Consider the following 12,074-nt stretch of genomic DNA (forward strand, 5'->3'; position numbering starts at 1 on the left):
GGTGAACATGATGAATAGACGGTGCTATTGACAGAGACGTCAAATGCTGTGGAAACAGAACCTTTTAGAGATCATCTTTACGATCACCTCAACACGAGGGACAATCGTACGGCATTCCTTAGCCCTAGAATGATTTTTATATTCCAGAGGGAGCTTGTTTTGATTAAGCCCCTGCTTTCTTAAACTGGATGGGTTTAGGGCAGGAGGTAACCATGGGGCTCTGTGCTGGTAGGCTTATTGGAGCGCGTGAGTCACACACTTGACAGATCAGATGGTAATGTTGCCAGAGCCTGGGCTAATTTTTTTAATAGTGCTGGTGGCTCTGCTTCAGGGACCAAGATCAGTCCTGGTTGGTGGCAGGTCTTATTTTTCAGAGAGGAATGATGTATTTGTTTCTCAAGAGAAATGTCATCCCCTGGATACAGGCAAGTTGTGAATATAGGGAGGAAGATGGATGTTCTCAAGAGAGCTTTACTCCATGATTAGTATGATGCAAATATCTGCAAGACACTGGCAGCTGAAAAAGAGTGTGACCATTTCATTGCAAAAAGTATATTAGAGGGTTTTAGAAATGATTCACTGTCAAAATGAAGCCACTGCTTGTATCTTTTTTTATTTTTTCTTAACTTTTTCTTTCTCATCCGGGCAATCTTAAACACACCTACTCTTAGTTAATTAATAAAAAAGATGGCATATATGAAAGAACCCAGCCCATAATGAATGCTCAGCAGAGTTTGCTTGTGTGTTCGTTCACTTACTCACGTGTATCTGATTTTTTGCTGATTGTTTGCTGAGTAAACGTGCCCTCTACAATGTCATCATAAAGCAGCTCTGTTTTCTGTCACATGAGCTCTTTAGAATATATTGAGTGAATCCTCTGCCTCTAGATAGACTGTGACTTTTCTGATTAGTCTGTGGTTTAAAAAAAAAATCTATACTCAATTTCAATTGCTACATACTTTTTAAAAATTGAGGTATAATTAGTACATAACATTACATTAGTTCAGGTGTATAATATAGTGATGCAATATCTGTTTATATTGCCAAGTGATCACCGCAAGTCTAGGTAACATCCCTCACCTCACATAGTTACAGAATTTTTTTCTTGTGTTGAGCACTTTCAAGATCTACTCTCTGAGCAACTTTCAAAGAGGCGATACAGTGTCATTAGCTCTTATTAACTATGGTCGCCTTGCTGTACATGACACCCCTGTGACTGACTTGTGTTGCTGGAGGTTTATGCCTTTTGCTCCCAGGCTGTCTGTTTGATGGTCCTTGCTCTCTGTTGACTCTCACATTCCGTTACTCAAAACGGTCAGCTCCCTTGGATCAGCTCAGCGGATCAGCTCCGCGTGTGGTTGGGGAGGCGATCATGAAGGTAGCAAGGAGAGGGGGCAGAGAGCAGGCGGAGGGGACAGGAGAGGCAAACTGGTAAAGGCTTCATAGGCCAAAGGAGTTAGGCTTTTATTTACTTGTTTTTAACTCTTTCTGAGTGCTTTCAGATGGACGTGGTAAAACCTAATCATTCTGTTGCTTTTGGTCAGATCCCAGTGCAGCCTACCCACTGCATTTGGGACCAAAGCCTTACTGAGGTCAAAGGTGAAGTCCGAAGGCTGGCGAGGGTCCTAACCCAGTCTTTGTCTTACACACTCACGCATGAAACATTTATTGATTGCGTGCCGATGGCCAGTGCCCAACTATAAGCAAAATGAAAATCCTGCCCTGAAAATCTGTCATTCCAAAGTAAGCAAACCGTGGGAGAGGCATGTTCTCAGATTTTCTGAAAACTGGGAGCAGAACTCCCAAGCCACTCACTCCCATGCAGGGTGTGTAGGGGCCAGAGTGTGGGCGGATTGGAGAGGATCTTTCTCCAGAGAGAACTGTGCAGTGATGCCCCCCATCTCTACTCAGCCTTCCGGGAGAAGCTGCGGTATGGCGGGCGTGCCCCTGCTGTGGGAGCGGTCTGACGAGATGTCCTTCCCCCTCAGTGTGTCCCAGTCCTGCGTTTCCTTACATGCTTGTTAGGCCCCTACCCCGTTGTGAAGACTGCTCTGATCTTTCCTAGTCCTCGAGGGTTTCTGCTCTTCGAATCTCTGCATTAGTGGACAGCGGATAACTAGATCGTTTTGTATCATTTTCTCCTTACACTGGTGGTCTCCACTCACATTCTCCACAGTCCTTGCCCACAGTTCCCCTGACCCAATGCCTGTGTGTGTTGAGGATGTTTTTCCTGCCGTCGCTGGAACAGACCTGCCGTGCATCAGTAACCTGGGTGAGGTGCCGCGGCACTCCTGGCCTCGCTCCCCACTTTCTGTCCCTTGTCCCAGAGGTGCAGCCCTGCCCCGGGGCAGAGACCTGAAGCAGCTCCTGCCCGCGGGCGCTCCCGGACGGCCTCAGGCGCTGCCTTGTCAGGCGCAGCCTGACTGGGGAGGCTGGTCTGGAGAGACCTTTTACAGGATGTATTTGCTTTTCTAGATTGAGAGAATTGAGTGTTTGCGCAGTTTTTGGTTAAAATTCCATCTTTGCTGCAAAGAGATCATTATCAGAGGAAACAACCGTGTACTTAAGGGAGGAGAGGTAGAGGCCGGCAAGGAGCAAAGTGCTTTCTTTAATTGTAGTTTTTTACGTTTGTTCAATGCCCTCATCAGTGCTTTGGGTTTTAAGTCTGATGTTCACATTAACAGGGAAGAAAAACTCCGGCAGCCTGTCCGGGGCGCACGTCTGTGCCCTGGTGGTGCTGAGGGCTCTTGAGAAGTGGGCCCCGTTCCACGATGGAGGGGTGAGCTGGCCGGAGGACAGCGCCGTTTCCTGGACTCCCCCGGCGCTGTGCGGTTCACAGGGAATCTGCTGCCTTGAATCCTGTGGTCCGGTGTCTTAGATGCTAAGCGATTCTTGTGGTTCAGGAAAATGCATAGCTGCCATCTGCCTTTGCCAGTTAATACTGTTTCCCAGTGGCCACAGGTAACCAGTTAGCTGCTCTCCTAGAATTTAGAGGGTGGAGGGCTCCCCCCATCCTCCCCACTCCCCCGTCCCTCAGTGTTGTGAAAGGTTCAAGCATAGTCAATGCTTGAAGATACTAATCTATTGTATCTACGTGCAGAACATGTCTAGGTTATTTTTTAATGAAAGTGCCAATTATAGGTGTGTATCATTGTGTCTAGGACAGTGGTTCCCCTAATCTAGCCAAGCAGCCAAATTACCCAAGAAGCTGAAACAAAAATTACAGATTTCTGAGCCTCACCTCTGATTACAGAATCAGAGTATCTGGCTGCGGCTCCCAAAGGACTCTCATTGCGGACATAATTGGCAGCCTTGCCTTACAAAACAGCCCTTGGGCCGTCTGTGGGGGTGTGGGTGGGCCGGCAGAGTAGCCTGAATATGCAAGAGAGGCCCTTTTTTTCCTAACCACTTCAATCAGGGGTGGGGTGGGGCATAGAAATAGGTAAAAAAAGAAAAGCGAGAAGCAACCACATTTCAGTGCGAAGGACATTATTTCTTCATCTTTGTCCCAATGAAGTTCTTTTCCAATCAATCCAGAGGCTTGTAACCTGGAATTTTTCTAACTCTAAGGATTGGAGAAGGTAATAGAGATTTATTAAGCCACTATTAAAAAAATAAAAATAAAAACAGCTTTCTTGAGATACAACTCACATCCTGTTCAGTTCGCCTACTTGAAGTGTAGCGTTGATGGTTTTGGTATGGTCACAAGTTGAGCAGCCATCGTGACAATAAATTTAGGACACTTTCATTGCCCCAAAACGAAGCTCTATATCCATTATAAGTGATTTTTTAGCACTCAAAGGAGTGTAACTCATTAGTTCATGATAAAGCTCTATAGGCTTATATCAAGGCTTTTGACTCAGTGTGGAATTATATCAGGTAAGGATAGCTCATGTTAAGCTTTGATTGAGAGTTCCATTCCTTGTAAAGTGGAGATGGATTAATAAATAAACCCTGTTTGTTGGACCCGGTCTTTCAGATGGGAAGGTAACCCTGCACTGTTACATCCTCACTGATGGACCCAGAGTCCCGTGGTGACTGGTGACCAGTGATGGGAGCCATGTTTCAGTGACTTCCTGTGGCCTGAGCAGGACGTAAACTGTGTAATATTCCTGCTCAGTGGGTAGATGTGCTTTATTCTGCTTGAAATGAAAGAACTTGGTTCAAACAACTTTTCCCACATCCACGTAACATTTCATCCTCTTTTTGCACTATCCATATCAGGCTGCTGTGCAGTTAATTCAGCCTCACTGCAGCTCTTGGGAACGAAGTGTCTTGATTAAGTGACATTTCCAAGGCCTGCTCTTCGTGTAGGCTTGCTAAGTGACTGGATGTCACTATACTCAAGATAGCCTGTAACCCAGTTTGGGCTTTGGAAGCTCGGATTTGGAAACCGGGGCTGTGAGATCCCGGCTGCCCCAGCGAGGCCAGCAAATCCCGGAGTCCCTTGTGGGTCCTCTCAGGGAAGCGGAGGTGCTGAGGCGCTGAGGCAGAAGGAGTCCAGCGTCATTTCTGGGCAGGTTACTTTCCCCGAGTCATGGCCTCCATGTGTTAGATTGTTTTACAAATACCGGGAAAGCAGCGATCTATTACTCACCTTAATTACCCCCAGCCACCCTTTTGGATGCTGAAGCTACTCTCCTGTAGGTTTGCAGGACTTGTTTACCCTTGACCCCTGTCTCTCATCCTGCAGTTTGTAGACCACCCAGCTATCACACACCCAGAACCATGGTTCCAGGAAGATTCCTTTCATAGCTAATCCCTTCCCCTGGGAATTTTTGGAGTTAGTTGCTTTATTTATTTAATATTCAAATTAGAGTTTGCATACTTCTTACTGGCATGCTAAAAAAAAAAAAAATGCCAAAGATAAACACATACAAAACGAGTGCAACACCTCTGAAAACCCTCCAGGACCTCAAACAGAAGGCTTCTCTGCCGTGACTGAAGGAGTGCTTTGGGTGGATTCTGCCGTGGAGGGCTACACCAGCGGCCACCGACCTTTTTGGCACCAGGGACTGGTTTCAGGGTAGGCAGTGTTTCCACTGACCAGGGTGGGGGGCAGAGCTCTGGCTGGGGAGGGGGGTGGGAGAGAGGAGGCAGATCTTAGGCAGTAATGCAAAGGTGTCCACAGATGGGGAGGGAGGGAGGTTGGAGACTCCCGGGCTTCGTGGCTTGTGGATTATCCAAGCCTTGGCTTCCCTTTGCTGTTGCATGGATTTGGCCTCTTTCCTTGGTTGTTAGCACTTCGCTCAGAGGGTAGAAGGAATGAACTCCAAGGATGATTTCCATTTTCTGGCTACAGTTGGTGAAGAACCATGTGCCATTGGCAGCTTGGGAATGATTACCAGTACTGCCATTTGGATTCATCAGAAGGTGCTTTGTTTGGGGATGAAAACAGGCTGCTTATAAGTCAGTGCAACTTGGACAAATGTTTTCCCTGTTTATATACCTCAGCTCTAGGTTCTCAAACATCAGTGTGCAAAAGAGTGAACCAAATAGATTCCTGGGCCCTGCTCCCTGAGATTGAATTTCAGTGGTATGTGGGCCAGGGTTTTGCATTCAGCAAATTGTCCCCAGGTCCTTCTGATTCAGATGAACTAGGGGCCAACTTTGAGAAACACTGGTCCAGAATTTGCACTTTGCTGTTCAGGTACTGCCCCAACCTTCTCTGTGGTTAAATACTTGGCAATTACCAAGATGTAATTACAGTATGTACAGTTTCCAAGGCAACATGCATTTTGTCACTTCTACCTAGTTAGTTGTGTAGATTGAAGGGGACCACAGGGAGGCTAAAGTAACGGTGTGACCTCCTGATTGCTGTCATTAAAATGCTTTATGGTGACTGAACTTTTGTACCATTCATCCAAGGACCTTGCTTAATGGTAGCAGCAATGATAAAAGTAGACACATGAGAAGCTAGCAAGTTGCTGGACTTCTGCAGGCAGCGAGAAGGACAGGAGGACAGATGAGGACAGCTGTGTAGGTGATTGGGTTGCCCCCTCTCTGTCTTCTCTGATCGGTTTAGTCCAGAATAATAAGATGGTGGAGGTATGAGTGATGATCACGAACGGCTTTAGGAAAAGAATGGTCAGCTGTGATAAACATTTGAACGCTATTTCTCAGTTCTCAAATGGCTAGTACTGTTGAAGTTGACTTGTTCTCACTTCCAGTCAGTTGAGGTTTGAAGTGACATTTAGAGACCGCTTATGATCACCAATGGGAACTTGCACATAGGGTTCCTTGCCTTTTTGACCTAAATGCAAAGGTGCACACTTTGTGTGTTTTCCATGTTTAAGGATGAAGATTAAGTTTATGCCATATTTTAGCATTGGGATTCTGCCTTTTGGTTTTAATTTTAGGCTAGAGGGCAGCAGGAAAAGCTCCCAGTGATCAGATGTGGGGGTCTGGTCCTGAATTCCAGCATGCTCAGGCTTTACTGCTGCAGACGAGTTTCCTGACATCTCGGAGGCTCTACTTCTGGAAAAACGAGGGTCTCATGCTCCGCCAATTGTGTTAACTTTGGAAGGGTGACAGCCCCCTCGCAGAGTCAAATGAAGACTAGGAACTTTCTTCTCTGAAAAAAGTACATATATACTTAAGAAAATGACATTCGCTTTACTGGGGACCACAGACCCCTCCTAAATAAGATGGTTTCTTAAGACTTTCAGCTCCAGCTGCGAATGGCTGGATCCCACAAGGACCTGGGGAGTCTTTCATTGTTTAAAGTGGCCTCCTGAGGAATGAGGTATTTGCTGAGGGAGGTTTTGTTGTTTCTGGCATTTTTTGCTAACTGCCCTGTGTGTTTCGAGGGGGAAAAACACACAGAGAAAAAATAAACAGGGAATGCATGGCATCTGGGGTATGAACTGTTGTCCTTATCATCCTTCACTGACTGGTGACTCTTCCCAAGGAGGTGGGCGGTACAATTGTCACACAAATGATGTATCTAGGAATTAGTTTAGCATACCGATACTGTATTTTGTATAATGACAGTATAGTAGTTATTTAAACTTGTGGTCTTCTTAATGTTGGGGAAATCGAGGTAAGATGGTAAGGTCTGGTTAACTTGAAAATGTTAGAAGGTTCTAGGAAGTAGTACATATCCTGAGTGGAAAGAACAGGCTCCTTGCCATGCCTTAGCTCATCACTCCGACCCCCTTCTTAACTCAAGCCCCGCCTCCTGCCCGGGGCCCAGAGTTGTAATCCCTTCAGAAGGAATGTCTGTGGTGTTTATTTGGAAGCCTTGACACCTGATTTCTTTCTGTCCTTCTCTGCGTAGGTGTTGAGCAGTCACGTCTAGAGCTTTGGAAGGCTGAATGGACTGACCATGAAGAGCTTGAAAGCGAAGTTCAGGAAGAGTGACGTAAGTCCTCGGGGATGGTGACGCACCATCTGGCGGCCCCCGCCCGGCTCCCCGAGCTGCAGAAGCAGCCCCCACACCCCCACCTTGATAAGGCCCTGGGTTCTTCTGGGCCTCTGCTTAGGGTGGCTTTTGTGAATGGCCAGCTCTAGGCTCCTTGCTATTTGTGTATACAGCTTTCAGAAGGGACATTGAGCGATTCCTAGGGTCTGTGCCTTGTAGAGAAAGGAACAAATTACACACCTTAAAGAAAGGAACCAGTAAAAAGCTCAGCATTTCTAAAGTCCCCCAAATCTGGACTTCTTTTCAAGAGAAGCCAGTCTCATGAGGATGGTTAAAGAATGGCGTCTGAGCGTGGTTCATGGTTTAGCCTTAGGAAACTGTTCAGCTCTCTGTGACGGCTTTTATGGCAAAACAGTATCTCTTGCTGCCTGTACCTTTTCTCCCCCTGAATTCCTGGGGTTCTTACTCATTTGTTCTTCATCATAAAAGACTGGATTGGAGGAACCAGCTATGATGTGAGCATTGTGAAACAAAGCCTCCCAGAGGAGAAAATGGAGAAAAATAGCATAGCAGCGGGATTATACACAATGCTATTTAACAAAAGGTCACCTCATAAACCCTGCTGAGATTCCAGCCTCATACTAGCTGCATTCCAGATGCTTCCAGCAGAATCGTTGAATGGGAGAAGTTCATGGAAGGGTACTTGATGGAATTCCAGATACATCATTCTCCTAATGGGCTTGCTTGGCTGTCGTTTAACATTAGGTAATTAAAGGTGACCCTGGGTTTTATTGCTTTGCTGTGAGTTATGTGACAGCTTGGCACAACCACATTTGTACGGTACATAGCGACTGCATCTTTTATGGCCAACCGAGCACACACACCTCCTTTTGGCTGAAGCTTATCTCCTGAGGTTGCATCATGACAGTGACTTACTGCCCTTTTGATAAGACCCAGACCAGAGAAGATGCTTATGCGATGATTGCAGAATCTTGTCGGGCCGAACGAAAGTTAGAGCTAGGAAGGTTTTTCAGGAAAGAGCTGGTCCCATCTTCTCATTCTTGAGATGAGCTAGCCTGCCTTTGGAATGGGAAGTGACTTGGCCAGGGTCATCCAGCCTGCCTGTGGCAGGTGACAGCTTCAGTGTCCTGACTGCTCCGCCCCTCGCCCCTGCAACTCCCCCAAGAGACTCCCTGCAAACTCCTCGGCGGCCAGCCAGTGGTACCAGCGCCTGCAGGTTTCCTTTGACTTTCTGCTGAGGAGGAAGAGGGAGTTAAATGGAAAATGGGGCTCAGAGGAGCAGATATGGGTTTGAAAAATGTGTGACCAGGTCAACAAATGTCTTTCCCACTCCAAGGGAGTTTGGTTAGCTTCCATTCATACAGGCTGAGATTATTTTAGCAAAATTTAATCAGTCTAAAGTTCCATGATAACATGAACAGGGGCAGGGAGGAAATGCTAGGCACATAAACTTTTGGGTTAAAAAATTGCAAACTGTAACAACAGGGAGGGTGTTGCTGGATTCTCGTTTTTAAATAAAAACGGAAATATTTCCATGATACATTAAAAGCACAGTAATAATACTATGAAAAGCTTCTAGGATTTGGCAGCAGGAAGGTTGTGCATTTGGCAGTCTGTGCTGAGAGAAGAAAGGTTCGTGGAGCAAACCTTGGGGAGGGAGCAAAGGAAATCAGTGTAATGGGGCCAGAAAATATCAGCTGGCTCCCCCGGTTTATCCCGCATTGCTTCCCAGAACCACACCGTTGTCCAGCTCAATGAGCAGGATAAAAACAAGACAGAAAACCATTTCAATCCCCAGTTTGTTCCTGAGCCATGCGATAAGAGTAACCATTGCAGAGTATTTGGTAAAACCATTTAATCTTGCCAAAACCTTATTTGGTCGGTTTCCGCATGAGGCTCATTTTGCAGGTGAAGAAACTGAGACCTAGGGAGTGCAGTAACTTGTCTGGCTTCTTAGGATTCTAAGTTGTACAGCCAACCAGTTTTTATGCCAATGTGGCCTGTTTCTGGAGCCCAGGTTTCCTGAAAGAGAAAATTTGGCTGGAGACTTGATTTTATGAAACAGGATGGTACAGGTGGCATTTTGGAAAAGTGACTTTGGACCTAGGTGTGGGGCCTCGGGCAAATCTCTTACCTTTCCTGAACCTCCAGGTTGTCCCCTGAAAAATGGAGAAAACACTAGCTTTACAAAGTTGTTGTGAAGGTTAAATGTGCTCATATAGGTAAAACACACATCTTAGGACCTGGCAGTCAGGGATTCTCAGTAAATAATTTATTCCTTTCTCTTAACTCATGATAAAAAGTGGGATCTGGCCCTAGCTGGGTAGCTCAGTTGGTTAGCGTGTCATCCCGATATGCCAAGGTTGCGGGTTTGATTCCCAGTCAGGGCACATATAAGAATCAATCAATGAATTCATCAATAAGTGGAACAACAAATTGATCTCTCTCTCTCTCCCCCCCCCCCATCTCTTTCTCCTCTCTTTCTCTCCTTTCTTTCTCTCCCCGCCTCCCCTCCCTCCCTCTCACTCCTTCTCCCTCTGAAATAAATTTTTAAACAGCGGGATTGGCAAAGTGCATAATATAGTCTGGAGGGTAGAATAATCTGGTAACAGCTGCTGCCTCTGAGGACGGAAACGGAGAGCTGGGAGTGGGTCGAGGAAGGCGGCTTGCTTTTCAACATGCGCTTTTTGATTTGAATATTCCTGTTACTAGGAAAATAAATTGTCAACTTTTTATATTCAGTTACATGAGCCAAATGATAAACTTTTTGACCCAAAGTGAGTGGTCTCTCTCAAAGAATGAGTGTAAACCACCAGCCCTCACATTTTCCTGCCTGTCTTTGTGCGAGGCTGAACCGAGAGGCTGGAAGAAAGGCTTCTTTGTGCTTCTGGGGGGTAGGAAGAAGGGACCGCAGATCATGTTCATGCTCTCAGAGAGAGAAGGCAGGTGACCCGCGGGCGCGATCGCGTTTCAGCCGCCTGTGTCTGGGAGGTCTGCAGCCTGATAGGCCTCTGGCCATTGAGAGCAAAACCCAGGAGTGAAACAGGACTAAAGTGGCCCAAAGGAGCCCCCACCGTGGATGGGCTTCAGGGCACTCTGCTACTCCAGGACCGTCATGCAGGTAGAGGTTTCTCCCAGTGCCCTTTCCGGAACAGTCGACGCAGATGGCCGCCCCATCGAGGTCAGGCTTAGGTGAGGGTAGCAGGGGAATGAGCCTGATTCTGTGGACTGTGGTTAGATAATGGCACTGTCTAGTTGCTTTAATCCCCGAACACATTTGGGAGCCTGCAGATAACCCCCCGAGGCCAAAGAGCTGTGCAGCCAAACGCTCGTCCTTCTACTGTGGGTGACATTTGTCAGTTCCCCTTCATAACTTTATTTTGGGCACCCTTAAACTTGGGCTAGATATGGGAGAAATGTGAAGTGTGGCTCTTGTCTTGAAGAAGCTCGTAAACTGAGGTGGGAGGAGAAAAATTACACGTAGAGAAATAACTAAGGCAAAACTACAAATCATACAGAATTATAGGTATTAAAGGGACCTTGGAGGTGATATAAACCCGTTGTTCAGTTGTGGGGTTGGGTTGGCCATCGCTGTAGATTTTCAGAGACGGGCAAGTAACTGGAAACGGAGAGGTTTGGGGGAGCTTTGCGCACAGAGGCTTCCTCCAGGTGGAGGCTGGGTAGGATTCGGAAGGGTGTTTGGGAGGGGAGGGGAGGGTAAGGCCGAGGAGCCAGCTGTGTAGCACAGTGGGCGACTCTCAAAATACTGCCCTTGACGTTGTCATATTGATACTTCAAGAGCCAGGAGAGTGCCCACAGCACGGCCCCGCGTCTTTTAACAACAACACAATAAATATTTCATTCTCATTTTAAAAACAGACATGCTTGACGGTGGTGCTTATAAAATGAGCACAGAGTTCTAAACTATCACTATATATATCTTTTGTGACTACAGTTTGAGAGTGATTTCTTTACCTTTTTAAATGTTTGCACCAACTAGTACGTGGTTCCACATGGAGATCGGAGCTGTCGTCATAAGAAATGGGGCCAAGAAAGCTGGGATTTCCCTTTGCTAATAAAACGCTCAGGCTCCCGGAATTTCTTTGTAAATGCCAATTTTTGGTGCCCTGAGTAAAGTGGGTGGAGGTGGAGGGATGGAAAATGAGGTTGAAAGAGCTTTGTGACAAAACCTTGAGATATGCCTCTCAGACGTGATCAAGGCCTTCAGAGTTTACTTTGTGGGTGTGTGTTTAATTTTATGAAAGATTTGTTTCCAATTGATGTTTTCCATTGAAATAGGGAAGCACTGGACATTCCATTAAAAAAAAAAAAATCAAAGCAGCCAGTTCAAAATGGCTGGCTTCATGAGAGATTAAATTGACGAGATTCTTTATGTAGCAGTTATTAATGACTTCAGCCTTCAGCCAAAGAAGTGCACACACCCCGTGAATCTTGAGGAACCAGATGTGACCTGCACAGACAGGAGCTTGAATTTCTTGCCTGTTGAGAGAACAGCTCTCATGAAGGTCAATAATCGACATGTCTGCCAAGGTATTTTTTTTTCCAAGGAGCTTTTAGTCATTTCTAGTAAGTTTTTACACATGCCCAACCCTCCCTCCCCTACTACACACATGCAAAAAAAGAAGGGGAGGGGATAGTATTTAAAATCCAAGTCTCCCTGTTGACGAAG

General features: G+C 46.3%; 1 protein-coding gene across 1 annotated transcript in view; it reads left to right on the forward strand.

Annotated features, from left to right (window-relative positions):
• The window catches only part of RAI14 (retinoic acid induced 14), a 127,063-nt gene that overhangs the window by 11,261 nt on the left and 103,728 nt on the right, over nucleotides 1-12,074 (forward strand). The window contains exon 2 of the mRNA XM_054583926.1: nucleotides 7,280-7,363. Within this exon, the coding sequence (XP_054439901.1) occupies nucleotides 7,328-7,363 (36 nt within the window). The 5' untranslated portion in view covers nucleotides 7,280-7,327. The remainder of the gene's footprint in view (nucleotides 1-7,279; nucleotides 7,364-12,074) is intronic.

This window comes from Pteronotus mesoamericanus, unplaced genomic scaffold (genome assembly GCF_021234165.1).
Source record: "Pteronotus mesoamericanus isolate MK-2021 breed Mesoamerican mustached bat unplaced genomic scaffold, CSHL_Meso_final contig_75, whole genome shotgun sequence".
Classification (NCBI taxonomy): domain Eukaryota; kingdom Metazoa; phylum Chordata; class Mammalia; order Chiroptera; family Mormoopidae; genus Pteronotus; species Pteronotus mesoamericanus.